At 45.1% G+C, this 27,750-nt stretch overlaps 3 protein-coding genes across 3 annotated transcripts; 1 reads left to right on the top strand and 2 right to left on the bottom strand.

Annotated features, from left to right (window-relative positions):
* Window positions 1–388: 388 nt before the first annotated feature.
* On the bottom strand, window positions 389–14,079 carry LOC101172363 (prolyl 4-hydroxylase subunit alpha-1). Its single transcript, XM_023949095.2, has 15 exons — window positions 13,876–14,079; window positions 13,205–13,290; window positions 11,927–12,023; window positions 11,667–11,818; window positions 11,289–11,426; window positions 10,947–11,195; window positions 8,176–8,357; window positions 7,929–8,105; window positions 6,456–6,526; window positions 3,300–3,399; window positions 2,438–2,491; window positions 2,267–2,332; window positions 2,123–2,191; window positions 1,281–1,377; window positions 389–1,055 (listed from the first exon to the last, which is right to left on the bottom strand). The coding sequence occupies exons 2-15, from the start codon at window positions 13,275–13,277 to the stop codon at window positions 985–987; spliced, it is 1,596 nt and encodes a 531-aa protein (XP_023804863.1). The 5' UTR covers window positions 13,278–13,290; window positions 13,876–14,079; the 3' UTR covers window positions 389–984.
* A 397-nt stretch (window positions 14,080–14,476) lies between these two features.
* cox11 (cytochrome c oxidase assembly homolog 11 (yeast)) lies at window positions 14,477–17,056 on the bottom strand. The gene is made up of 5 exons (XM_004080744.4): window positions 16,935–17,056; window positions 15,637–15,939; window positions 15,414–15,569; window positions 15,221–15,346; window positions 14,477–15,157 (listed from the first exon to the last, which is right to left on the bottom strand). Exons 2-5 carry the CDS (start codon window positions 15,919–15,921, stop codon window positions 14,969–14,971), a joined length of 756 nt encoding a protein of 251 aa, XP_004080792.1. The 5' UTR covers window positions 15,922–15,939; window positions 16,935–17,056; the 3' UTR covers window positions 14,477–14,968.
* A 2,399-nt stretch (window positions 17,057–19,455) lies between these two features.
* Window positions 19,456–27,389, top strand: LOC101172611 (chromobox protein homolog 2). The gene is made up of 5 exons (XM_004080794.5): window positions 19,456–19,645; window positions 19,721–19,764; window positions 21,871–21,936; window positions 24,103–24,172; window positions 24,244–27,389. Exons 1-5 carry the CDS (start codon window positions 19,580–19,582, stop codon window positions 25,507–25,509), a joined length of 1,512 nt encoding a protein of 503 aa, XP_004080842.1. The 5' UTR covers window positions 19,456–19,579; the 3' UTR covers window positions 25,510–27,389.
* The last annotated feature ends 361 nt before the right edge of the window (window positions 27,390–27,750 follow it).

Raw genomic sequence — 27,750 nt, 5'->3', positions numbered from 1 at the left:
GGTCCCACTCCTATGGAGGGGCTCTGATTGTTTCTATGCAGCTCCAGCAGCACCCAAACAACAGGAGGAGCCAAACTGACAGCACCTGAGCTGCAGGTGAGCTGCAGGTGAGCTGGCGGTGAGGCCCACCCAGCCGGCTACACTGTGAAGATTCAGCGTGAACAGAGATCCTCCGCTAAAATTCCTTCATGCTTTCAGCTGCTTCAACCACTGAGGTTTGAAAACATTTAGCTCCTTCAGAAGATTCTAGTTTTGATGTTCAGGACTTTTGTATTATTTAGCTGCTTTTTATTTATTATTCGCTGCTTTGGTTAATGAAAATGAATACATGAAAAATCTCAAAGTTGAGAACATCAACACACTTCAAAGGAAAAAGATGATAAAGACCTTTGATATTTAGCAAACTTTATTTTTATTATTGACAAATAAAGTGCAAAAACCAAGAATTCCTCTTAAGAAATTTGTCACTTAAAGCCTTTTTTGTTAAAGTTTTTTAGACGTGAGTCTTTCCCTTTAAATACGTACAGTTTATACATTTTATACATTTCATATCCAGTGTTTATCCTTTTTATTTAATTCTTCACATGTTTCAGGTTCAACGATTTATCTCCTGGCTGAACAGTGGGCGGGGCCTGACTAAAAAGGCAGCCCGAGTGATGCTGTGGTTGTCATGGAAACGTATGTATTTAAAGGTGATGCATTTCTGCAGTAACTAACAATAAGTTATGAAAATTGTTTTTGTTTAGTGAAGACCTTTAGACTAAAAACGTGCTGGTTCATCACACGTTTGACTCAGCTCAGGAAAGACCCAAACCCGGTTTAACTTATAAAATCAATAGATGTGGTTCTGGTGGACAAACAGAAAGAAGAGGAGCAGCAGCCAGGTCACTATATCCCTGCTCTTCACACCGTCTGTGGAGATGCAGACACACAGGAAAACATTCAGAGGAGGAAGACTGTCCAGCGAAGGCGGAGTGTCGGTGGTCATTCTGACAGCTGAAGGCCGCAGCGCCTCCTGAACTCCTGTCCCCGTTCATGGATCCATTTGTTGGACACTGCAGGAGGAAGACGAGGACAGGAGCATTTATGTCCTCCAGCTGTTGAAGGATACAACCACATCCATGCTGTTGAGTTAGGGGGGGAAACTCTGGTTAAAAAGCCTTTTTGTCCTACTTCTGGGTTCCTTCTCCCCGTTCTGGATCCTCCGGGTGAAGTCAGAGAGGATCTGTCCGGATTCTGTCTGTGGACTAAACAGACGCTGTGGAGAAACGTGGACTCACCCCACTTGTTCCCGACCAGAACTGGACAGGCTGCATGTCGAGTTCGATAGTCTCCTTCTCCGCTCCGGTGCAGATTGTACCAGAATACCGCCGTCCCCTGGTCACATGACACAAGCATCAGCTTCAAGCGTCGTGTGTCAGGATTCAACTCAACGTGGAAACATTTTTTAATTTTATGTTTTTTCAATTAAAAACCCAAACAAGCAACCATCTCCATCCACTTTTGTTCTTCAAGAAGAATCTGAAATCTCCTAAAGCTGAACCTGAATCATGCACACCTCAGAGACGGAGAGAAACCAACAAGTCAAAGGAAACCAACATGAACTAAAGACGGAAGACTTTGATGATGTGTAATGGAAAAATGTACTTTTTGTATCTTTTTACAAGACCACCATGATGGCTGACATGAGAAAAACGCCGTCACACCTGGAACTTTTTAGACTTTAGGCTTAAGTGAGGTGACATCGACATCAGTCTGCTCCAGGTTCACAACAATGTGAAAAAAGAAAAACGCAGAAATGCAATTTTAAGGTCAATTTTCTTCATACAGTGTTTTTGATTTTCCTCAAACTGGGTCTATAAAGATATATAATTTATAATCTACAAAAACTCTTATTAACAGACTTTTCATCTGAATCTGATTTCTGCTGAAGCCAGATTGAAATTCATCAAAAAGATTCTCCGTATGTGCATGTTGAAAGTGAAACCAGTTTGGGGGGATTTGGTGATGTACGGACGGCGCCAACCATTTCAAAACACAGATTCTCTGGTTGAAGCCAGAGAATGACCGAATCTAACCAAAGCATGGTCCTTTAAACAGGTCTGCTCTCTGACTTACACACCTTTTTGGGCCAAACAACAGCACCAATGTCCGTGAAGACAGTGTTGCCCCCCGCCTGCACGTCGCTCATCTGCATCAGGAAGGAGGACAGCATCAGCGGACGATCATACAGGAAGTGACAACACCAACACAGGAGATCACTGACGTAGAGCAGCCAGGTGGCAATTCGGTTCCCGGTGCCCAACTCCTCAAACGCATCCGCCTCGTCTTTCTGCCAAAGACAGGAAGTTCTTGTGGACTTTTACCAAAGACAAACAGTTATGAAGGCCGGGCTCCGGCTTTGTCCTGCTCTCTTTCACAGAACCACAGCACTTACCCGTCCAAAGTCAAAATGAGGCTCATACTGGCCCCCGACGCCATAGTTCGCCACCTACACCAAAAACACGAAAACAACAAGTGTTCACCACATACATTCTCTTTTTAGCTTCAAAATGAAAGCAGAAACGTCTTAAAAGGGCATCAAACTTGACTTCAGAGACCTTAAGCACTCTGGAGCAGCCACATCACTATTTATATGCAGTAAAGTCTGAACCAGGACGTAAACTCATCTTTTTAGTTGAATGTTTTAAAGCTTCAACCTTTTCTCCATGACACAAAAAATCTCCTTTAAACTTGGATTTTTCTTGAGTTATCCATGAAACGGACATTTGTGTTAAAGTCAAGCATTAAAGTTTGTCTTGACATCTTTATGAACGTCTTCCACTGCTATGTTATTGTTGGCTGCAGTGTCAGTAAAGCCCAGGAAAAAGCATTTGTCCTGCAGGCGTGGAAAGGGCCTGACTTGGCAAGTAAGTATGGAGTGATATTTATGAAAATATTAAATATTTGCTTTCTATTTTTTTGCTTTCATGGAATATTTTTGCGTTTACAAAACAAATATTTTTGCATGTGTTGTGTGTCATCTCGCTTTTTTCCTATCTTGATTTGTCTCACTAAACTGACACATGTGAGCAAAATCAAAGATAAGAAAAAAGCGAGACGACACACAACGAATGCGAAAACATTTGTTTTGCAAACGCAAAAATACTTCATGAAAGCAAAAATAAAAATTTGAAAGCAAGAAAAAAAAAGTTTGGAATAAAAAAAGAAAAAATTATATTCCACATTTTCCTTTGCGACTTAGAAAGTTTTGTGTGCAACGTGGTGGCATAAACATCCCTCCATAGGTAAGCAGTCACCTGCAGGTCTTCGGCCGTACTGACGTCCAGGCCTGTGATGTCCTCAATCCTCTGGTTGATCCTGTCCACTATGGGATGCTCATGCGATCCGAGCCAGGCGCTGGGAGAGAAGGACAGAGGGAGAGCTGCTGCTGGAGACGAATCTGTTCACCCGCATGCTGCTGCTGATTATTTAGAACCACGCAGCTATGTTAGCTCTAAAATCCTCCTAAAAGCCGGGGAAAGATGCAGAAGCAATGTGGGAAAGTCTTCAGTGGTTTCTCTCTCTTCATCTTTTCAGCATTTTGCTCCCAGTTTATGAAACAGTCTGCCTGAGCATCGAGGGGCGTGTGAGAGTGTGGATATTGACAAAAAAAAGCTCAAAACCCACTTATATAATTTGCCTTTCATTAAAAATTAAGAATCATTCATTCTAGTATTTCATACTTTTAAATGTTTAGGTTTAAACATTTAAAACCCGTCTGGGTGGGGCTGTTGTCCCACCTGGGGACCCGGCTCATTGCTTGAAGTGTCTCTATCCTGCCGTTCAGAACAAACTATATCCATCCATAGGATATTATCTTTGGTACGCTAAAGAACGATTTTTAAAAAAGACATAGGAGTTATTTTTGAAGCTCCTTTTCCTACCCGGAAGTAAGACGACTCAATCTCTGAGGCTCCGCCTTTCTCTCCTTGTGGGTTCCGCCCATTTCATGCTGTCAACCTAGAGCCGCCCTCGGGAGCGTGTCTGCGTTTCGCCCATGGAAACAACCAACAAAGATGGATGTGCGTATGGTGCATATTAACGTTTTGCAGATCACCGCTGTCTCCACAGAGAAAGGGTGTGTGTGTGTTAGCCTGGGGGCGGAGCTAGAAGAGCACAGACTCTTCCTGGAAGGGGCTGTTCCTCACTTATCTATACCACACTGGCTGTTTCCGTATTCCCCCCCTGACCCCTAACTACAAAAAAACTATAGTGTGGCACTATGCAGTGCCCTGGATTTTAAAAGCACTTCGGACACCATGCTCACACATGACGTCATTGATTTCACAAAGTTAAAATCTCGTTTTAGGATGACGATCTATGAATCCACTCAATTTGGGCAAAAATTCTTCCGCTGCAATGCATTGTGGTCCGTATTTACCGATCTAGTGAGCATCGATAAACACTGGTTTTTTGCAGAGACTTCTGAGAAATTTCTAGGGAACTCGATTTTGGAATTGTAGATTCGGACAGCACTAGAAAATGGTGAACGCTCTAGTCTATATAGTGCACTGTATAGTGAGTAGTGAAGGCATTCAGACACAACATATGTGTGAATCTGCTCGTTTTGGAGGATGGGGAGGGGCTGGTGCTCTGAGCACAGGGTTTTAGAGGAATGCTCAGAAATGCGTGAATGGATTAAAATAGTTCTATGGGTTTTTTTTGACCATCCACCTTACTCCGCTTGTCTGGGACCGGGTCGCAGGGCAGCAGTCTAAGCAGAGATGCCCAGACTTCCCTCGCCCCAGCCACTTCCTCCCGCTCCATTGGCGGGACCATGAGGCGTTCCCAGGCCAGCTGACAGACATGGTCTCTCTAGCGTGTCCTGGGTCTTCCCCGGGGCCTCCACCCAGTGGGACATGCCCGGAACACCTCTCCAGGTAGGAGTCCAGGAGAAATCCGGACTAGATGCCCGAGCCACCTCAACTGCCTCCTTTCGATGTGGAGGAGAAGCGGTTCTACTCCGAGCATCTCACCCTATCTCTAAGGGAGCGCCCCGCCACCCTACGGAGGAAGCTCATTTCACCCGCTTTTATTCCTGGTTCTTTGGGTTCTTTGGGTCATGACCCAGAGCTCATGACCATAGGTGAGTGTTAGAACAAAGATCGACCGGTAAATTGAGAGCTTTGCTTTTTGTCTTAGCTCTCTCTTCTTCACAACGGACCGATACAACGACCGCATAAACTACGAACGCCGCTCTGATCCGCCTGTCAATCTCACGCTCCAGTCTTCCCTCACTCATGAACATATATATTCATGAGTGAGATATTTAAACTCCTCCAACCTGGGGCAGGGACACTCCACCCACCCAGAGATGGTAAACTACCTTCTCCGGTCAAGAACTATGGCCTCAGATTTAGCGGTGCTGACCCTCATCCCAGCCGCTTCACACTCGGCTGCAAACCGCCTCAATGTTTTTGTTGTTGTTTTTTGTGAGGAGTTAAAATCATAAAACACTTGAAAGCTCAAAAAGAGGATTTTGCATGGAGGAGGCCCTTTAACTGTGATGATGCTGGGCATCCACTCAAGGAAGAGAATTCAGCCATTGCCGTGTTCACCACCAACTTCATTGGCGTTTCTGTTCAGTGTCTTCTCTCATGTTTTATGGATTCATGGGGAGGTTTGAGGTAGTCTCTTTTTAGGTTTTACTATTTTAACATATTAATATTTAATTATTAGGATAATCTCTAAACGTTTTAAATAATTAGGGTTACTTTGTTAGTATTTGAATAAGATTTATGATTCATGGCTGAAAAGCTCCTCTAACTGTAAAGTTTGAGTCACATGCCCCTTAAAGGGGCGTCAGGGCTGTCCAGGCCTGAGGAGCGGTCAGCTCAGGTGTGTCTTACAGTTCACCTGCGGCCACCTAAAGAGACATCATGAATAGAACATACCATGGTCATGCGTGTATCGTGAGGTATTTGTGAGGACCATGCACAACCTCATGAAGTACGGCTGATGCCTTCATTTGGTGCCCTTGTGCCACCCTCTACTTGCTGGCAAGGTGCGGGTTCCAACTCCTTACTACTCCTTAATGACCGTGCACAGATCCTGCATGACCGGGGTGTGCGTGCGCTATGGAAGTGCACGTAGGATGTCCACACAAACAAGTCTTCACCTATGGAGACCAAACAAGCCAGAAGCAACTTAAAGGTTGGGTGTCCTCCCCACAGACACTTTGACATGGAACTGTGGTAGCCAGAAATCCAACCAACAACCATTCAGGGAGACGACAGCCCCCCCTTGAGCCACAGTTGTGGTGCATGCTCAGACTTTAGGCGGGACTTTAACCTTTTTACTCTGCAGCTTCTAGGTGTGTGAACCCGAGACGACACAAACTGCTTCTGCATTTTTCCCACCGAGCTCCTGCCGTTGGTGCAGCACAAACCGACATGCAGCTCAGTGCCCCTTACCTCTTGGAGACTCTGTACTGCGCCGTGGTCAGTTTTCCTGTCTGAGGGTCATGCACCGTGGCTCGTCTGAGCTAAGTCAGCATTAAGTTACACAAAGACAAGGAAAGAGGAAGAGGAAAGTCACTGAAGCTGCAGCAATGCTGCAGGCAGGAAGGCAGTAGGAAGGAGCCATCGCTGCTCCAGGAATCAAACAGGTCTTTCTGTTAATTCTAGATGATGAGAAGGTCAAGAGAAGCAGAGGTTCAGATTCTCAGTTATGCAGCTGAACTCCTGCACCAGCCAGAGTAGGAAAGGAAACATCAAGGGGGATAATCAGGCTGGTTGCCCTGCTGCCCCCACGAAAGCTTAATGAGAGTTCAGATCAGACTGTGTGGAACAGTTTGGTCAGAAACCTTCATTCCTAGCAAAAGCAGAACATGTCCCACTTGCTCCTGTGACCTTTTCAGCTGACTGAACTATGATCCCTTCATTTCAGAACTACTTCTAAAACACGAGCAGAAAACCAGCTTAGATTTTTATTCTTGCCAGATTATTGGTTGGGAGTTAGTGTACTTACAGTAGCGGTGTCCGTCTGCTTTTACGTGTTGTGAAAACACTTTTAACGGTGCTAACGTGTAGCGTGTTACAAACGAGCTCTAGAGTGAACTCAGTTCATAAAGTCTGACAGATGGACTTCTCTCTGACTCTTTTGGTTCACTTGATCCGTCCTGAAGTTCTATGTGACGCATAAATGTCAAAACATGTATATAACTTAAAAATAGACCATTCATTAAAGGTGCGCCTTTAAATCTGGTGCGGAACAAAAATGATGGGTATTCCTGTAGATATCACTATTTTCATTCCCCTTCCGTGTTCCTTGTGTGCATGACGGTTACATGTCATGAGGAAACAAATGGACTTCTGGGTATGTGAATGAAAAGGAAGCAGCGGTCCTCTTCACCCCGTCGTGTCTCTGAGCTCCTTATTTTAGATGTAAACTCTGCATTACCCACTCAGAACCAAGCAAAGCCGGCTAAACTAACAATCATTTCATTTGGAATCGCCAAAAGGTTCAGAATTTCTTTGCTTTTTAAAACCCTTCCAGAAATACAGCTTCACAAACTGCTCAACATCTTTCAGCTTTGAGCATGGCTGCAATAAACAGACAACTTTGGTGTTTTTTCCTCGTTGATTTTTAACCTTTTCTCATATATTTACTTGTTTTAAAGCTGAAGCCAATGACTTTTAAAGTCACAGGCTAAATAGTCTCATAATTTTGCAGTTTTTGCATTTTTTAGGACTTTAAAGTCGTAATATAAAAAAATCTGTTTGTTAACTGGCCCTTTGTAATGAAGTGTCAAACATTGTCACCTAAATGCTTTTGTTTCATCAAACCCCTCCCAGGAGTGATTGAAATGCTGGATGGACTGGACCAGAGCTCAAACTGACGCAGACACAGCTGGACATCAGAGGATCATCAGCAGATGGACTTACTCTAGGTTTGGCGAGCTCCTTCACCGTCTCCATCTCTTTTTCTGACGCAACGTCATGGTATCGAACAATGTACGGACTGTCCCACTCGTCCTCCTGCTTCACTGGGCCGATCAGGTAGTTCGGATGTCCGTGGTTGTTGAAGTAACGGCAGAAGAGGCGGCTAAGCCTGCGAGGAGTCTGACAGAGAGCGAAGAGTGGAGCTTTTCTGACAGCAAGAGGGATTTGAACCACGGTTTTGTGAACTCACCATCAGGGCACCTTGGCCACGACAGAGCTGCTCGTACTTCCTCCTCTCTAGTAAGTATTCGTCGTCAGCTTGAGCCCCCTTCTGATCCTCCTCGCTCTCGTTCATCTGGACCGCCTTCTTTTGCTTGGACAGCTGGTACTCAAAATACTTCAGGTTGCCATTAGCTCGCTGGTGAGTTGGGTCTAACTGGGCCAAACCAGAACTTCTGGTTACTTTGAGACACTTTCCACAACAGTAGATTGCTCCATCAGGCCTGAAATGTACTAGCTGCAGTTTTTATAAAACTCAGTTCACTTTGACTAAAGAGGGCGCTCTACACAAAGGTTTAGTCATGTCTGTCCTCCAATGTTTAGGTTTGTATGAACATGACACCGAGAGAAGAAAAAGAATGTACCCTCCAATTATTGTATTTTTCAGACTGTAAGTTGTTTGGAGCAAGAAAATTCATGACGAAACAGAAAAAAAATCATGTATAGGTCCCAAGTGCAACGCTTCTGAACAACTCCACCAAGCCCAGGATAATGCTGTGTTCACACCAAACACAATTCATGTGTCAAATTTGATGCTCGTCCAAAAATGTGTTCATAAATTTGAGTGGAGGAGGAACTGTTTTAAAGTGTTTAGCCTCGTCGCTGTCACACGTCAGAACTCAGCAGCCGGGTCTGCAACCCTGGCGCACAGTTTCTGGATGCCACACAGCTGGCTTTCATTTGCAGTCACTCACAGTATGCTATATAATCACTGCACTGAGCCTCACTCAGTGCAAAGTATTGCCACTCTGCCTGCATTACCCAGCGGTCTATCCAGACCTGATCTTCTCATTTCCTGACCCGACCTGGATCCTGACTACCCCTGTCTCTCCTCTGATGATCTCATGCCTGTTATTGACCCCTTCCTGTCTGACCCTGTTTCAGCTTTATGGACTTTTAGCTGAGCTGATAAACCTGCTGCATCTGGAACCAGCCGCCTGCCTGTTCTGTGACAACATGGAAGCATTGACTTTACGTCTATAACACGGTGCATAAAAGACACGGGCCATGTTTAGAGATCAAGTTGATTTATTTTGAAGAACTCTACAAAAACATCAGTGATCGCGTCTCCCTGTCTGGGATCTGTGACTCTCCTCTCCCACCGCTCCGTCTACTACAGGAGCTGCGTCTGAATGGCGGCTGCTTTCAGTGCTACTTGATAAGGTGAGAACAATCAGATTCTCCTCTATGGCTACGTATGAATTTCCACCCTACTCCCTGACTCAGTGGCGGCCCGTTCATTACACACCTGGACCTTCAGTAGTGCTACGTCTGAAATTCAAAATAACCACATACATTTAGAATATTATTAATGATATTTGTCATTTCCTTACTTTTAAAGTAAATTCTATAGTGATTATATCTTTGCACTGTTATGTATTGTGATTTTAATGCATTTTCCTGTTTTGTGAAGCACTTTGAATTGCTTTGTGTACACTAATAAACGTGCTTCGCCTTCATCCTAGACGGCAGTCAGTGCCCTCATGTTGGCACAACATTTCCAGGAGGCATCAGGAGAGCTAAGCTCAGTGTGCCGCTGTCCAACTTGTGCTCTGTTAATATTCTCCAAAAGTCTGGCACTGAAGGGGAGGGTCTCCCTGAACTAAAGAAATTGTCTGACATTCTCAGAAACAGAAAAACTTCCATTCCAAAGGGTGGTGAGATCATGGCCTGAAGCGCATTGAGAGCCTGAACCCGTCCAGGAAAACCTCCCGTTGACGCAACAACCGGTCTCCCCCCATCGACTCTGCTCTCTCTGTAACTGGTGCAGAGCATGAAGGAAAGACTGTTCACAGCAACAGTCAACAGAGCTCTAAGTAGCGTGACAGCTGACCGCAACAGCCTAATCAATCAAACGGCAGTCCTTCACCCAGACAACTGGGATCAAGACAATCCTCGATTTGGAGAAGAGGAAGTCGGATCTTTGTGTGAACAACATGAATGAGCTTCTTGTTGAGTTCAAGGCTAGAGGATGGAGAAGCCCTCCCCTCAATCAAATACACTATTTTTTGCAGTGGACACTCTCTCAGCCAGTAATGCAGACTGGAAAAGAGGGTTTAGCACAATAAATGACATGACTGATCTCAGAGGCACCATGACGACAAAAAGGGCCTCGAACCTCCTGTTCATCACAGAACTCCCAATGCCACACGTCAAACCCCGGCTAGAAAACGGCGGGAAACCAGCGCACACAACAAGCAGCACGGCACGCGGTTCCCCTAGAACTGACCGGGAACATTACCGGCCTCCTTCAGCTAACTAAGCATCAGTTCAGATGTTCACATTTTTCATGTTCAATTCAAAAATATTTACACAAAAACGGCTCATCTATACATGTCAAAATTTAATATTAACTACAATTTTTTTGCTTTTGAAAAATATATTTGGAAATAATTTTTCATAGTACCAGGATGAGAAATAATCTACTTTCAGCCCCTGGTTACCACAGATTAACTGTTTGTAATAGACGGGGAGTTTTTGTCCGTTTACGAAGTGACAACGTCGATAAAGAAAATCATAATGCTCTATTTTCCTTTATGAGAGAAAATTAAAGTTTACTGGTTTAACAATCAAGGAAAGCTGGAAGCAACTATGAAGCTCCAGTCAGTCTTGCTTTTTATACGAGACCCTCACTGTAGAAAAACCAAGAACGAGTCTTTTTTTAAAAATATACAGTTTATATGAATGGTTTGGTATTTTGAGCGTCATTCTCACACAAGAAACGTGTTTAGCTGAACCCACCGAGCTCCAGAAGCCGCTTGGTGAAGTCCAGCGCTGCCTGTAGCTCCCCCTGCTGGTAGACGGAGTAACTCAGGTAGTCTAGCACGGTGGCTGTGTCCACGGTGCTGGACGCCTCCCCCTGCTCCAGCTGCCTCAGAGCCTGAGTCATCCACAGCTTTGTGTGGAAGTAATCAGCCTCCGAGTACGCCACCTTTCCCAGGTCGTAGCAGTCATCTGCCGTCAGGACACTGCGCGGTAAAGCGTCTGAGCCTGAGGAGACAAGGGTGTAAATAAACCTTTAAAAAAAAAGAAAATCATGTGAAAACACAGAATTTGGCTGAAGTTCTGTCAGATTCTGCAGACCCGGCAGCTGTCCACTGGAGATGATGCTGGTCTCCAGCTGATAGGTGTCCTGCAGCCTCATCAGAGCTTTGGCCGCCCCCGCCTGGTCTTCGTCGTTGGGGAAGAACTGCCTCTGGATGGTGAGGTTGGCGATGAAAGCTGAAACAGCGCAGATGAAGAGGAGTGGCTGCAACAGCGTACAAACAAAGAGTGGAAGCTGCTGTCCAACGTTTGCGTCTTTCTCTTACGGCACATTTGGTCTGAAGTTAAAAAAAAAGAAGCTCCTTCAGCTGCAGATGGAAGCTTCTGTGGGTCAAAAAGACTTCTGGGAAAGATTCTCTGCACATGTGTGTGTGTGTGTGTGGGGGGGGGGGGGGGGGGGGGGGCTGGAATACGCACCATCTGACATGTCCGTCAGCACCAGATTCTCAAGCTCCGCCCACTCCGTGTTGAGTCTTTTCACCAGTTTGAAGGCATTCACAGGGTGACCGAGGAAACCCTCCGCATCCTCCGAGGACGCAGCTGAGAGGACGTCCAGTCGCTCCGCCCACCTGAATGTGAGCACACACACACACACACACACACACACACACACACACACGCACAGGTACGTGGCACTTTGTGCAGAGATTTGGTGTTTCCTGGCTGAGGCGTCTCACTGTTTAATGCGCCGCAGCTTTTGCTCCTCTGCAGAGATGTAGTCCTTCAGTGAGGAAAGCAGGTCCTTCTCCATGATCAGCAGGTCCGTCATCTGACCTGCAGGGCAGCAGGACTGAATTCATTAGAGACAACAAGATTATTTTAAGTTGAACACACTTTTTTTCTCTACATTTTATAAAAGTCTCTTTTGGAAAACAATCCTCAGCCTCTTGCCCCTCTAGGCATTCTGGGTAGTCATTATTTGCTACTGAAGCAGATTTGTTGAGATAAGAGACACGATTTATGAAACTAAAAATAATTAAGTTGGTTAGTTAATAATTTAAGTTAGCTATTATTGAATATAAATCATATTACAGCCATGGGTTGTGATTAATCACAGAAAATTATGCATTTAAAATGATCATAGCTGCCCAGCACTGGTATTAATTTTAATTTTGATTGAATTGATTTCTGTGGTGTCAGTTGCAGATGTTTGTCTGTTCTTTTACACCGCTGCACTGTACTGAATGTCACTTTGCTGCTGTGCAGACAAAAGAATTGCCCCATCCTGGGATAAATAAAGTCTAATCTCGTCTTGTCTTGACAACAGCATATGAAAGTTCCTTTCAAAATAAAATACCCCCTGTTTCAAATGAGATGCTCCTGATGTGGCAGATTTACTTGACTTAAAAATGCAAGAATAAAGACAAACGTGGCATTTTCTATTATTGTGATTTTGCTCATCCTTTCTCTCATTTTATAATTATAAGAATATTAGGTATGAAATTTAAAAAATCTATACATGTAAATGCAATTGCACACTTTAAGAAGCAAATGTTGAATATATTCTCCATGATTATTCTAATAGCAAACCACCACAAAGTGAAGGAACAAAGAGAAATTAAATCAAACTACAAAACAATAACTTCTTCTAATCGCTAACATTTTTCTTCAAAGCCAAAGAGCCACTGGAGGAAAACATCACTAAACATTTCAGACAAATTATTCATTAATAGTCCAGATGAGATGGGAACAAAGAAATTACATTGAAATTTGCTTTTGTGTGGGTATATTTAAGACTTTTTACTCGATCCTATCCAACACTTTCTTACTGCAGCACACTCAGGGAAAACGAAGACCTCTGAACTCTGAACATGGATGTCCCCCCCCCCTCTGAGGGGTGTGGTCATTAAAGACGCTTCTTTCTGGAAGGGTTTAGCTTCCATTTACGATATTCACTTCTTGCAAAAGTTCTCTGTCCCGCTCAGGAGGAAGACTGAAGGAGAGGATGGACTCACCGATGGAGGTGAAGAGGTCGCTCTGAGCGGGGGAGGGGAAGAGGAGAAGGTGGATGAAGCAGCAGAGAAGCATCCTCCTCTTCTTCCTGGGCAGATTGGAAGGAAACAACAGACAAAACATTTTTGTGCACAAAGAAAAAGACAAACAAGCAGAGCACTGATCCGCTAAAACAAACGTTTTAAATATTTGTGATAGAAATGTGTCTTGAATACATATTGTTTCTGTTATGATAACTCATGGTAAAAGTCCACAGAGTTTCCCATTTCTGTTATTACTAAAGATCCAGTCTATTCCTAAAACCCAGAAAAGGCCAAATAGTTAATCCTCCTTTATTTACAAAGCATGGTGTGCTGAAAAAAAGTTGTTTAATTAATTTAGGAAAAGAAAAAGTATGAATGAGGATTAGTATTAGTCTTTATTGGGTTTTTTGTTTTGTTTATTTATTGCTTAGTTATGGATTTTTTTCTGTTTAGTTTTACATAAAGTTTTATTTTGAATTTCATGGGGGCGTGGCCACGTAAACAAACCCAGGCACGTCATGCCAGAGCCAGGAAACGTATGGATCACCTGTTATTTAATCAGTAACAACGAAAACCTTGGAACGTTTTTTTGTTCATTTTGTTTTAATTGTCGGAATTCTCGTCTTTTAAGCACAAACTTTCAGACAAACCAGCACGCGCCGATGTGAAGCGGGAAGTTCTGCACAGATCCACTAGCGGTGAGTCCACGCGCCTCTTCTGGGCTTCACGGGACCACGGTCAGCTGGACGTTACCATTTAAATCCGGAACCAAAACCAAAGAATTAGCGACAGGGACCACAGAACCAAAACAAACTCTGCACGGTCTTCTTCTTCTTCCTACGCCTGAGCTTCTGCTCCTTCAGCCAGGACGTCGTTTCGCCCCCTGATGGCGCGGAAAGGAACTGCAGGGTCTGTTTTTCTGTTATAGGAAATGCAATTACGATTTAAAAAATAAATTGTGCTGTGGAGACAGATTTGATGTAAAATTTAAATGTTTAAAAAGTTTATTTCAACATCTGTTTTCATGTGACAGAAATCCAATCTAATCTGTTTTAATCAATTTCCAAATGTGAGATAATAAACATGCAGATTTATTCCAGAGCCTGAATATTTGGGTTCTTCACATTTTAACTATTTTTTCTCAACACGTCACAACTGTTGAATCATTAAAATAAAAATATAAAAACATTGTTTCACCTTTCGATGTTTAAACACTGCATTCTTTTAGAACAAAATAGAAAACAACTATAATTTAATTGAAATTCAGTTTATTTTTGTCTTTTTTCATTTTCTTTTTTCAACTTTTTAACACAAACGTTTGTCTAAAATATTTACATTTAAACAAGATGAGTGAAAAGGCAGAAAGAAGTCCATACATCCAAAATCACTGCATCTCCTGTCTTCTTTAATAAATATTTCCCAGTTTTTTTTCTTCTCGTTCATCTTCAGTTGTTTACCTGAAGGTCTGCTGTGTTTACATGTTTACACACAATTTATTAACTTTGATTCAGTTTTCTGCTTAACTCTTGTTTTTAAGTCCATCCCACAAACCGATGTTTGAGGCTCATCCAGGAAGCGTCTGGCTGAGCAGGAAGTCAGTGGTGGTTTCCCTCCATCTTCCAGATGTGAGCCAACCGCTGCAGCACAGCCCCACAGGTGCTGGACAGCCGCCCCTCAGCCATCAGGGTGCCGTCCGGTGGATGTGAGCAGTCTGACCTTCTGCTGGACGTCACTGAACAACGATCAGTTATGACTGTATCCAGGCAGCGGCAACTGTTGCCCTTCCTTGGCCTCAAAGAAGGTGTAGGAGAGGGTGATGGTGTCCACCCGTGCCATTCTAGGATCGTCGTCGAATTCCGGGTCGATGTAGAAGAAGACGGGCATGTCGACCTCCTCGCGAGGGTTCAGCCGCTGCTCCTCGAAGCAGAAGCACTGAGGAAGGACAGGAGTTGGCGGAGGACGTTCTGGAACGTGGAGATCTCAGCTGAGGCTCACCTGGATCTTGTTGAAGTACTGCCCGGCGTCAAAGGGCACCACGTTGTAGGTGGAGATGCCGATGATGGGTTTGTCGGTGGGGTTTTTGGCTCTGTAGAAGGCGAGCGCCGTCTCACCTGGAACTACCTGCAGGAACAGCTTAGTTCAGCGACGGTCGGGGAAACAGGAGGCGCAACGGAGAGCAGCGGCATACATAGATCTCTGTCTGCTGAGGCCTGAAGTTCCACTGGATGCTGGCGTGGGTGTCGGCGTTGAAGGTGACCTTTATGACCCTCTCCCTCACCGGCTTCATCGTCTCCACCTGGTCTGCATTGTGGCCGGCCACCGCCGTGCCGCCGAGTCCGGTTGCCTGTCAGACGAGCGGAGAAGTCAGAATCAGGACGCGTGCGCGCAAACACAGAAGAAGAAAGACGTACCTGACAGTAGAGACGGTAGAGCGGCACTGAGGCGTAGGACAGGCCGATCATCCCAACGCCGGCTGCAGCGATGTACGTCAGCACCGTCCTGTTCCTGTTCCTCCACTCCTCCTCCTGGCTCTTCCTGCTCCTAAAGCGAGCGTCAAGGCGAGACGGAGGCCGCCTTCGCAGCAACAATTCTGTCAGGGGGCGCAGTGCTCTGGGACGGCCGGAGTACAGCGTCCGCACGCATCCCGCCAGCAGGGGGCAGGCTCTGCGGCAGTGCAGCGACGGAGGCAGCAGCATGGATGGCGGTGGTCACACCTGAGGAACAACGGCACAGCTGCTAACTCCACGCAAGCGCTTCTCTGACCCCACAAGGCCCCCACCAAAATGATTCCTCACTTGGAGGGGCCGCCGTTTCCAGTGATCCCACACTGGAGAAGAATTCTGTCATAAGATTTGGACTCTCTGTGTTCACTGCACCAGCTGCTGACATGTTCTGGTCCTCTACATCAGCACCACATCGACTAAAGGCACATTTATGTCAAACATTTCTGATTCAAAATCATCAAAGTCATTTCTCCCTGATCCTGCCGACAGGTGGGAGGAGCCACAACTCAGGTGAGAATTCTTCAGGTGAGTCTTGATCAAGACTAGTTTGGGTTCACAGAACAACAAATCCCTGAAGTGAAGCACAAACTGTGTGTTGAACACAGCAAAATTCCGGTTTAACTTCGTACCAGACAGTATAATTTAAATAGACATGAGAATCACCTTTTGTGTTTACTGATTCATTTCTAAAAAATGTGGTCTTATAGAACTTCATATATAAGAATAATAAATGTCTTGTGTTGAGCGACAGCATGAAAGAAATGCTCCATTTTAGGTGAATTCAGTTTGCTTCAATTCTTTATTCACAAATGAAGAGTTTGGTGCAGAAAAGCATTCTGGGTAGTGTGGTCAAGGAACAGTGCATGATAAGGAAAAGCTGCAGCAGCAGAAGTTCCAGAATTCCCATCAGACCAAGAAGGCAGCACAGGGACTTTAGCACAAAACGGTACGTGACACGTGACCAACACAACCATCTAAAGAGTACGTTTACATTTATGGAGCCCAAAGTCTACAAGCATCTCCTGTAAACTGAAATGATGACATCATCTTTATTTTCCGGGTTACCGGATAACCGTGACTCGGTCGGAAGACAGATTTAAACGTTCCGACTTTGTTGTCGTCTGTGCTTAAAGCTTTCAGAAAGAGGAAAAACCAAAACGCCCAACATTAAACAGAGATTACATGATAAGAACGGAGACTCTAACCTGATGAAAGGGTACACCAAACTTCACCGCAGCGATCTTATGAAATGTGGAGCACCACACAAACACGTCCGTGCACATACAAGGGTCCAAGAAAGGTTCCGTTTTGTAAAGAAACATAAAATACGTATCTTCGTTATTTTAATATTTTTATGTTGTTATTTTGTTTCTTCTATCCTAAATGGAAAAGTTAAAATAAGCTTGTTTTCAAAAATATTTAATTAATTTTAGACATCAAAGAGCATTTCGGTGCAAAAGCCCTTTTAGGGGAAAACTAACAAAACAACAGAACAACAATATTAATGTATGTGTTCTATATTCACTCATAATGACAAATGAACTTTGTGGCTATTTAAAATTAGAACAACAGCAACAAAAAATATTAACAATCTGCAACTAAGTGCAGAATAATATTTTCTCCAGGGAGAAACAATGAAAACAGCATCCATAAATTGTTCTTACAGGCTTTTTATTGACACTTGGACATTAGTGTCAGATCTTTCCCACTTTCCACATGTGCAGCCAAACTAAACTGGCATTTGCTTTCAATGCTCGTGCATAAGGCAGAGAGGCAGGATCAGGCAAGTAGAAGATAAAGGAAACAGTGAGGGCACCGAATCCCCTCTTCAGAAGTTAAGCATTTTTCTGTCAGTGTTGATTCTCCCCATTGACTGTAGTCCATGATTCTTCCTCAGTCTCCCACCCCCCTCTGTCTTGTCCCCTCCACCATCAATTAGCACTTTTTTACGTTCTTCCACAAAAACTTTCATACGACCTGATCCAGACTCCTTTTTCTCAGACCCCATCCTGAAATAACTCAATTGGCTCCCTGATTATTTCAGAATTTCTTTCAAAAATCTTTCCTACACTTTCAAAGGCCATGCACCCTCTCTCAACTCCATAATGGTCTGACTTTCTCCATCTGGACCTGCTATCAGATAGATGGAATCTTTATCCATCCCAAAGATAATTGAACAGAAGCCATCTGCTTGCAACAACACTCACACATCAAATACATCATTTAAAAACACGAGAAAGCAATGCAATTATTATTATTATTATTGATTTTTTTGGGTGTTTGCTCTGGGAGCTGTACTGTCTAATAACACAAGGTACAAAGACTTCCTCAGTCTGTCTGTGAAGCAGTGGTGGGACAGAAGTCTGCTGCCAAACTCCTCCTCCTGGTTAATTCCTCATGCAGGGGGGGTGAGTTAGGGGTTAGTTGGCCCTGAACCTGGACACAGTCCTCTGTCCTGCAGATGTTGAATGAGCTCAGCCTGCAGAGAAAGTACAGCCTGGACCGGCTCTTTTTGTAGAGCTGGTCTGTATTGGTAGTCCGGTCCAGCTTGTTGTCCAAGACAACCCTGAAGTACGACGGTCTGCAACCTGAGGCTCCTGAACCACCTGTGGCTCTGTGACCCCTCAGCCATGGCTCTCTGGTTAAAGAAAAGAAAACATGTGTAATTGTAAAAAACGAGGTATGTTTTGGATTAAATGTCAAAACATTCAGACGAATCGAACTTTATTCAACTCATTACGTAACAGAGTACGTGTCACTCCGCCAGGGTCCTGACTACAATACCCATAATGCTCCAACAATCCACAAGCAGTACGACTTTATACTGTAGTTTACTGAAGCCACACATTTTGACAGATTTTTTAGTTTTGTGTACCACAGTAAATCTATTTGAGGTCAGGAAGCTCAAGCAGAATTCCACCTCAAGGCGCGCCAGATTATAAAGCGCACAGTCAATTATTGAACAAAATTTAATGATTTTAAGAATACCATATGATCTGTTACATAAGCTTCACTTAATTAGCTCTGATTTAAAGTTAATATGTTAGATTCATAGTTTTTTGGCTAAGATGCACAAAAATAAACAAATAAATAAATAAAATAAACCGTTTAATTAAAAAAATTCCCTGTTGACATCACACAACCTACTATTACATTTGCTGCTTTGAGACGATCCTATGTGGTCCAGGGTGTCTTTAATTTAGAAAGGAATCCATGTTATCAAAAGTTAAAAACTACTGCATTTTATATTTTGGGGGGGAAAATGTTTAAATTTATGTTTTATTTATGCAGGGAAAAAACAGTAGTTTATTTACATTTATCAAAATAGTAGCAATACCTTAAATACAAATCAGTGTCTTGTTTTCTAAAGGGTGAAGTCAGACTTTGTGGCTCCTCCTGGGTTGCAGTTTTCAGAAATGGACCCAAATGGCTCTTTAAGTGTTGAAGGTTGCAGACCCCTGTCCAAATACCTGCAGGACTCACCTGGAGACCCTCATGCTCCATCCACACTTCTGTACACGTCAGAACCATGGAGAGCAGAGCTCATCCTTGGCATTCAATCACCTCCAGTTTTTAAGTAAAAAATACATCATTTTGGGTTTTTTTAAGACCTAATTTGTTTAAAAGAGATTTTTCTGTAAAACAATAATTCCTTCATTTGTTTCTACGTCTCTATTTTTAAATTTAAATAGTTCATTTTTTATCTTTAGTTTGTAGTATCCCTGGGTTTTTTGTTTTGCAAGTGCTATTATTATGTTATTATCATTATGTATGAAAGCCTGCGCGAACGCGGTTGTAGGAGGGAGTACGGTGGCCGTGCGCGGTCAAACCTCCCGCTGCTGCTGCTGTCATGGAGGGGGTCACGGTGGGCCAGGTATTCGACGCGGAGTGCATTCTGAGCAAGCGGTCCAGAAAGGTAAACACCAGCGCCGAACCGTGCTCCCCCGCGGACCGGTTCCGCCGGTTCTGACGCTGCTGTGTGTCTCCGCAGGGAAAGTTCGAGTATCTGGTGAAGTGGAGAGGCTGGTCGTCCAAGTGAGTAGCTGCTAGCCGCGCGTAGCTAACAAATCACACCGAAAATGGCCCCGAACAAAGCCCGTGGCGGCTCGGTGCTGGCTCCGCTGCCGGGAGTTTGGCATCCGAACCGAACCGGAAACCCCTCAGCTTCGCTTCGAGGCGCCGAGTAGTTTTTCCGGTAAAAACGTTGCTTTAATTCGTCTCCTCGTTCGTCCGCTTTCCACGCTCCAGAGGCTGGAAGTGGACGAACCCGGACCAACCGAACCGAAACGGGTCAGAATCTGCAGCATTTGAACGCCTCACAATCTGCTTTATGGAGACCCAAACGATTTGAGTTTCTTTGGCTGCTTGTGTTTTTGAAGGACGCTTCAAACCTTTATTTAAACATGTTTACTTTCCAAAGTGTGGGCGGTACCAGCAGAACCAGACAGTTCTGGTGCTGGAGGCTCAGAGCTGTGTGGGAGTTCAGGAGATGCGCGTTGACCCGGAAGAGCAGGAAACGTCAGCCCAGCTGTAGGGTCACAGTTCACCTTCACCCTGTCAGAGGTGGCCCATCATCTTCATCAGGACCACAGACTGTTCACTCTGTCCATTCACAGAATCAATAAAGTTTTTTAAAAAAAAAGGCTACCTATCAAATTGAAGATTTTTATTAAACTGAATGCAGATATAGAATAAATAGACAAATACCTGCCTCCAGTAAATTAAAATAGCTCATTTATTAGAAGTTTGCTCGTTAAAGTGTTTACATTTGAACCCCCCCCCCCCCCCCCCCCCCCCCCCCAAAAAAAAAAAAAAAAAAAAAGGATTTGGGCTTAAAAGTACTGCATTTTCTGGCTCCCCAGATGTGTTTCTGTGCAGCCCGGCTCCTCTCAAAGCTGGGAGGATGTTGAGAAAGTCGGTTCTGTTGGAATTTTATCTGCTCAATCAGCCTCAGGTGGCACCCAAGTGCCTCAACAGCAATTATATAGTCATAAAATATATTTAAAGAGTCACTTCAGTGTCTCAAAGTGACTTCCTCTTAAAGACCAACTCCCATGACACATTTTTACATTTTCTGATGATGGAGGATAGAAAGAAAATTAAGCTCAGATTTGCATTTCTGAGTATTTCTTTTTCTAAATGATTGTAAATCAGGAACAGACAGAAGAAATCTTGTATTGGAAGAAAGCTTGTAACGTATTGGTTACGTTAGAAAAACGCTGGGCGAGCCACAAGCTCCCTGCTCTGCTCTATTCCGATGCATCCCCTTGCAGACCAGTAGACCCATGAACGTCCTTGTTTGCCTCCTCTGAGCTGCAGACTGGACGGCTGGACGGCTCTGACGTTGTTCCCCATTTTGTTGCATAATGTTAGGTTGGGGTCGTGAGGGGCTGTAAGCTAGCAGGAGAGCGTGTAAACAAAGGGATGATGGGATGTCAGCCGAGGCCTCACCTCCAACAGTCCCGTCCACTGTTTCCACTGCTCTGCAGAAACTACATCCCAGAAAATGACAGGTTTTTGGATTTTGGTTTAAAAACGGCATCATAATGAAAAGACCACTGGGAAGACTTTGAGAATAGATCAAAAGATGATCAGAGTGGGACTTTAAACTGTGTAAACGCACATAAAACGTAGTAAAACTATACATACATCATACATCATATCATCAAATATCTACGTTTGATAAAAATCAGAAAAATTGAGACATCAGATTCTAAAATAGGACCATGTAACCAATTTTTCAGTAACTGTTCTGTTTGAAGAATAATTCTGCTCTCACTTCATCAATAGACAGAATCTACTTCTACCACTGAGAACGAAACGCCTTTCAGCACAAATGGACGGCATGTGATCAGAAAGTTTGGTTGTGGTTCTAGTGGTTGAGTGAAACGTGTGGTTAACAGTGGGGGGGGGGGGGGGGTGAGGCATATGGAATAAGGTCCTCCTCTACCCTGTGTGCTGTTGTGCTATCCTAGGCCCTTTACCATTGGGAGTGGGGTCATCTAGACCCAACTCAAACTGTGCTCAATGCAGATTCGGTGCTGACCATTAGTTACGGTTTGAAAAAGCAGAGTCCTAATTCTACGCTCCAGTGTCCAGTTTGAGTTATGAGACTTTGAAATGTGGAATTAACATCTGCAGGCACAACAGCTGGGAGCCGGAGGAGAACATCCTGGACCCCCGGCTTTTGGCTGCATTTCATAAGAGGTGAGCGGCTCAGGTCCGTCCTGTTTCCTTCATTCTTCGTGGGGATGAATGATGTACCTTTGAACTAAATGGATGTAGGATGGGCAGACCAAAGACAGATGTCTGTTTGTAAATCTAATGCTTTTCTAGAGCATTTTAATGAATGAATGGAATATTTAAATGTCTCAACATTCAGAGTGATGATAGATAATCACACAGTCCTAGTCTAAAGTTCTTATGACATTTTTTATGGATTCTGGGCGCAGACTATTTGTCAGTGGGTTTAATGTTGAAACTTTGGGTCCTCCCCATCTGGTCCTCCTCTCAGCAGTCAGTCTGAGCTAAATCTCAACCGTTCTCCTGGTTCTGACTTCCTGTCTAGCCTCACTTTGTCCATAAGGATTCAGGCCAAAGTGTCAATCCATCCCAACACAACCAGCACATCGATCCTGTAGGTCAGGGGTCGGGAACCTATGGCTCGCGAGCCATATATGGCTCTTTTGATGGTCACATGTGGCTCGCAGACAAATCTTTAATTATACTTTTTTTTTTCATTAGACCAGTCCTCGGGCGCGATGCGATGCCAGAGGCGCGCAGTAGTAGCGTTGCTTGGAGAAAAAACTATCAGTTTACTATTATCTATTATTTCACAGAGTTTGTACCACCCGGAAACCTGTGAATTGACGTACCTAAAACGGCGCGCTCCCGTCTCTGAGAAAGAGCGCGCAGTTGCGGGGACGGGATGTGTGAGGGAGAAAGCAGAGGGGGGGGGGGGGGGGGGGGCAGCAGGTGAATCCCGCTGCCCGTCACTCACTGCAGCGTGTGAGTGTGTGTTTGTCTCCAGGTCTGCATGTGATCAGTCTGTCTCACATCTACAGAACATTCAGACCTACGATCACGTTTAAAGTCTCAACGCCTGCATGAAGCAGAAACTCACCACGTATCAACCGGACAAGACCATCAGCAGAACTACCACGAATCATTTATTAGCAACAGCATAATGATGACTTATTGTACTTTAAAAGTGTTAAAATTACATCAAATGCACACATTCATTTGTATTTTTAGTTTTAAAAATATTGTCGCGGACTGAGTTTAACTTGGCTGTTGGGCCTCGTTAAAAGTTCTGGAGTTCATGGAACGCATCGATCAAGCAGTGATCTGATTGGCTCTCAGTTCTGTCGCTCAGCCTGTTGTTAGGGAGTTTGGACCAATGGGGTTCAGCTATGGGCCGAATAAGGGAAATGGGAGGGGCTGCAGCGGGAGCAGGGGAATATAAAGTTGAGAGAAGCGCTCTCGTCTCGTCTCGGCGGGCGAGAATAAGGAGTTGCTGAATTAATTGTACGGCGTTTGTTGCGGTCTGCAGTAACCAGAATAAAGAACCTTAAAAGAGGTTAAGTCTCCGTGCCTCAGTGTGGGAAAGGGACGCTACATTATTGTATGGCTCTTTCAAAATTACATTTAAAAATATGTGGCGTTTATGGCTCTCTTGGTCAAAAAGGTTCCCGACCCCTGCTGTAGGTGTATATAGGAACTGGACTGAGTGATCCCTCTCCTCTGGCGTTTCAAACAGGAAGTACCTGCTGGCTCCAAGAAGCCAAAACGCCAAAGACCTTTCTAGAGAAATGAACAGCTGTTCCTCAGTCCTTCTATTGCTCTGAAGAACCGTTCTGGATCTGATACCGTTTTCTTTTTCTACCATGTTCTTGATAATCCTCATTTTTTCATGATATATGTATTTTTCAATTAGTAAAAGTTATTCAAGTTCTAAACTAAACCTCGAACGTTTGAACCGTTTGATTGACAGATTCTCCAGAGTGGTAGGGGAGTGGACTGGATGAGTGGTTGTCATAGAAACGATGACTCAGACAGACTCGGACCAATCACTGCTTACTGACAGCGTCTGGCACCAACATGGCGTTGTCTTTATCACGAATCAATGGCGACTGAATTGACTTTGATTTGGTTGGAGCCTAAGAGTGACGTGTCAGTCAGTCAGTCAGTCCAGTTCTCATGGAGGGTCAGTGGGTGCTCCCCTTTAGGTCTCTGATCTTAGGGGTACAGATCATGGATCAGGGCTGAACCGTGATCTGTGCGGGTCAGTAGTCCCGGTTCAGAACACACGGGTACCTCAGTTACTTACTGCTTCAGAAGAAGGTTTTTCTGAGTGTCTCTTTATGGTTTCAGAGAACAAGAGCGAGAGCTTCTGTTCCAGAAGAAAGGGAAGCGCCCACGAGGAAGACCCCGGAAGATTTTGGTGAGACCCGATCTCTTCCTCCTATGTTAAGGCCCCAGCCTCCTCCTCATCCTCACTCCTTGTGTCTTCAGCCACCCCTCACTCCAGACAAGGACAGCCGGTCTTCATCGTGCTCTTCTTCTGGCCTCTCATCGCCACGTTCCTCCTCTTCATCAGAAGATGAAGAGCACACAAAAAAGGCCAAGCCCAGCCCTGTCCCACAGAAGAGGCCTCATATCATGCTGGCCAAAGCAGACCCCCCTCATAAGAAGAAACGTGGGAGGAAGCCGCTACCTCCTGACCTGAAGGCGTTGCGGCAGGTAAAGAACCGACCTTCTCCTCCTCCTCCTCCTCCTCCTCCTCCTCCACGCCACCACCAGCCGATCAGGCTACCCAGGGAGGACACGCGACCCGGCATAAAGAAGCCCCTGCAGCCGGCCAGCTTTACGTACCTGAGCAGGACGTCCAGAGAAGAGGCCGCGGCCCCTTCCCTTGCTTTCTCCCAGAGTGCAGCTTCTAAGGTGGGGTCCATCAGCATGTGGGTGGGCCGCTCCCTGTCTGCCTCCTCTCCGTCCTCCTCCAAGACCAGCTTGTCCCAGAAAAACTCTTACCTGAAGCGCTCCTTCTCAGAGAGTGGAGGGGGGAGCCGAGCAGACGGCTTAAAAATGTCTGCTGTCAAACCAGGTGGAACCTCGAGCTCCCCTGGGGCGCATGGCAGCTTCAGTGGGGGCCAGGTGGGGATTCAGAGCCCCGCCCCTGGTCAAAAGCGACCAGAAGGTCAGGCAGCGAAGACAGGAGTGGTTCAACACAAGCAGCAGAATCCCGTGCTGTCCAAGCCTTCATCGTCGTCTCCCTTCCTTCGGGACCGAGCCAGCCAGGCGCTGAACCTCAGAGCCCTCAACCTGCAGAGTGTCGGCAAGACCTACGCCGGGGGCGCGCACGGCAGCACCGACTTCAGGAGTGGGACTGCTAAAGGGGGCCCGCGGAGCGGCCTGTCAGCTGGCGGCGGTGCAGAACGAGGGCGGGACAGAGAGCCAGCGATAAGGCGCGACGGCGCCCTGAGGGACAGGCGTAATCAGCGGAGCGGCTCTCAGGATCGCGGCCTGAATGAGCTCAGCACCGGGGACTCTGACGAGGTCAGCAGCAGCGAGTCCGAACGTGGTGCCGCCCTGTTCCCCGACAAAATCCGGCCCAGCCTCGGCGCCAGCGCCACCGACTCAGACACAGAAACGGACTGGCGACCCGAGCGGTGCCTCCTGGAACACGTCTCCGTCACCGACGTCACGGCCAACTTCATCACGGTGACGGTGAAGGAGTCGCCCACCAGTGTAGGGTTCTTTAATTCCCGGAATCATTGAGGGACGTCGGCCGAACTGGGCCACGCCCACATTTTCTGGTGGTTTTGTTGTGCGGCACCAGTGACCCCACTGAAACTCTGAGTCATGAAGGAACTATGTGGTCGAAGCCCAGCTTTCACCCAGGGGCCACTGCCATGTTTCAGGGGGCCGATTTCTACAAGCCACCACACTGAAGAGGCAGGAGGCGGAGCCTTGCAGCGCTGACGGCCACGGAGGCCCGAACTCCAGGTTCTGCAATAGAAACTCAGTCCACAGACTCACCAGTGAAAGTGGGGCTTGTGATGGTGTGTCACTCTAATCTGCTACTTCACAGGAAATTCATGACATTTGTGTGCTAACATTTGTTGTACTGTTTTATACCAGGAGGGGGCAGCATTCCTGTGACAGAGACCCAAAGTGCTAGCCCATCTCCAGAGGTACAAGGTCAGCTTAACCCTTAGACAGCAGAGCTTTAGCTGCGGTGTTCAACTCTTTACATATTTAACATCATTCCAACAACAGAAGCTTTGCGTTGACATGCAACACTTTACAGTAGTGGAGTGTTTATGTGATGTACAGTGGATTGGGACACGAAGACGCTGTTCTCTGCATCAGAATCTGTTGGTTCCATGTTAATTGTGTAAATAGTTGAAGAGTTCAAAGTTCACGGTTGCAACAGTTCTGGTGTTGAAGGGTTAACGGGCGCTGCAGCAGGTGTGCAGAAAGCCACCTGTGCTGTTAATCTAATAGGTTTTACACAGACTCATTTATGCAGAAACTGCCTTTTAATACTTCTGGAATGACAACGTACGTTTTTGCTTTATTTGATTTGTTTTGGGTTCTACGTCATGGAATCTGGAAGGTTTATTTAAGCCCCGCCCCCTGAGTCTTTGACAGCAAAGCTTGCTTTCCCGATAACGGGATCAGGTGACTGAGCACACCTGGCACCAACATCCAGATCCAAAAGTGGAGTCAGCTGGAAAACAAGCTGTCACTGGACCAAAGCTGAAGTTGTGTGATCAGGAAAGTTCGTGTTTGTCTTCACCGTCAGCTGTCGCTTCTTGGGACACTACAAGATCTTTGAATGTATTACAGCTTCACTTTGATTTTTGATTTCCACAGCTTATTGACGTCTTAGAGTGGCGATGGCGGTGAGACATGGTTCTAAAAACACTGTGTTGTTTTTTTATAGGGACAAGCATTTATTTGACATTTGAAAAACTGTTAACTGACTAAACTAATGATCCTGAACGGCCATCTGGTGTTTGATGAAGGAATTATAGTCATTTAAATGAGGACAGCAATTCTGCTATTATGTGTTCAAACTCAGAGTCACCAGCCTTTAGTCTGGGGAGCAACAACTGAAGTATTTCCTTCCTGCAGCTTCTTCTGGTTTCACAAACTGTGCAGGAATCTCAGCTGACTTTGTCTCCAGCGCTTCTGGTTTTTATGGCCTTTTCTAAAAGCGGATCCTCTTCCAGCGTCTCTCCATGTGGACCTCGGGTTTTAAACCTTCCTGTCTCCTGTTCCTCAGGTTCGGATCACATTCGTACTTGAGGCCAAACCCAGCGACTCCTGTCAGGTTTCTTTTTGATGCTCTGGTTTTGGACCAAAGGTGTTGTGTTCAGCTCATACCTTCATAAATGTTTGTATTGTTTTGCACTAAGCTAAGGTAAGCTGGCCTTGGTTACTATTGATCTCTTGTACATGCCATGTTTGTACTGTACATGTTTTTCATGACAGTGTCTTCTTCAGCTTAAACATGTTATTTATATTTGTAAATATGTCTTTATATGATGTGACTCTGAGTCCTGGTGCTCATGTTGGCTCTGAGCTTCAGAGTCTTGTTGCTTTGTGCCTCCCTGATGTTTGAAGGAAAATAAAGGTTCAGATATGAAACACTTCAGGCGTCCTGCTGATTTTCAAGAAAAATACAGTTTTTTATCATGTAAATTTAGTTATGGAAAGAAATTCTATTGATTTACATAGCAGAAACACACTCTATAGAAAACAATTAATTATTGAACTTTTGACAAGTCAGTGCCAGAAATAGTCGTAGATTTAGCACATTTTGATCCTTTACCTTATCAACTACTACACCAATGTCAACTGTACACTAAACCGCTTATCTCACAGTAAAAGGTTTTAATGGAAGGTGGTACGATTCTGAAATATTGTAGAATTTCCACTTCTGGTTAATGATGTCCGAGCGCCATCTTGTCTGCAGCCAGATCCCCTCATGGAGTGGAGTCGGGAGCTTGT

This window comes from Oryzias latipes, chromosome 19 (assembly GCF_053564925.1).
Source record: "Oryzias latipes strain Hd-rR chromosome 19, Olatipes_Hd-rR_3.1".
Classification (NCBI taxonomy): domain Eukaryota; kingdom Metazoa; phylum Chordata; class Actinopteri; order Beloniformes; family Adrianichthyidae; genus Oryzias; species Oryzias latipes.
This window is presented reverse-complemented; position numbering and strand designations above follow the sequence as displayed.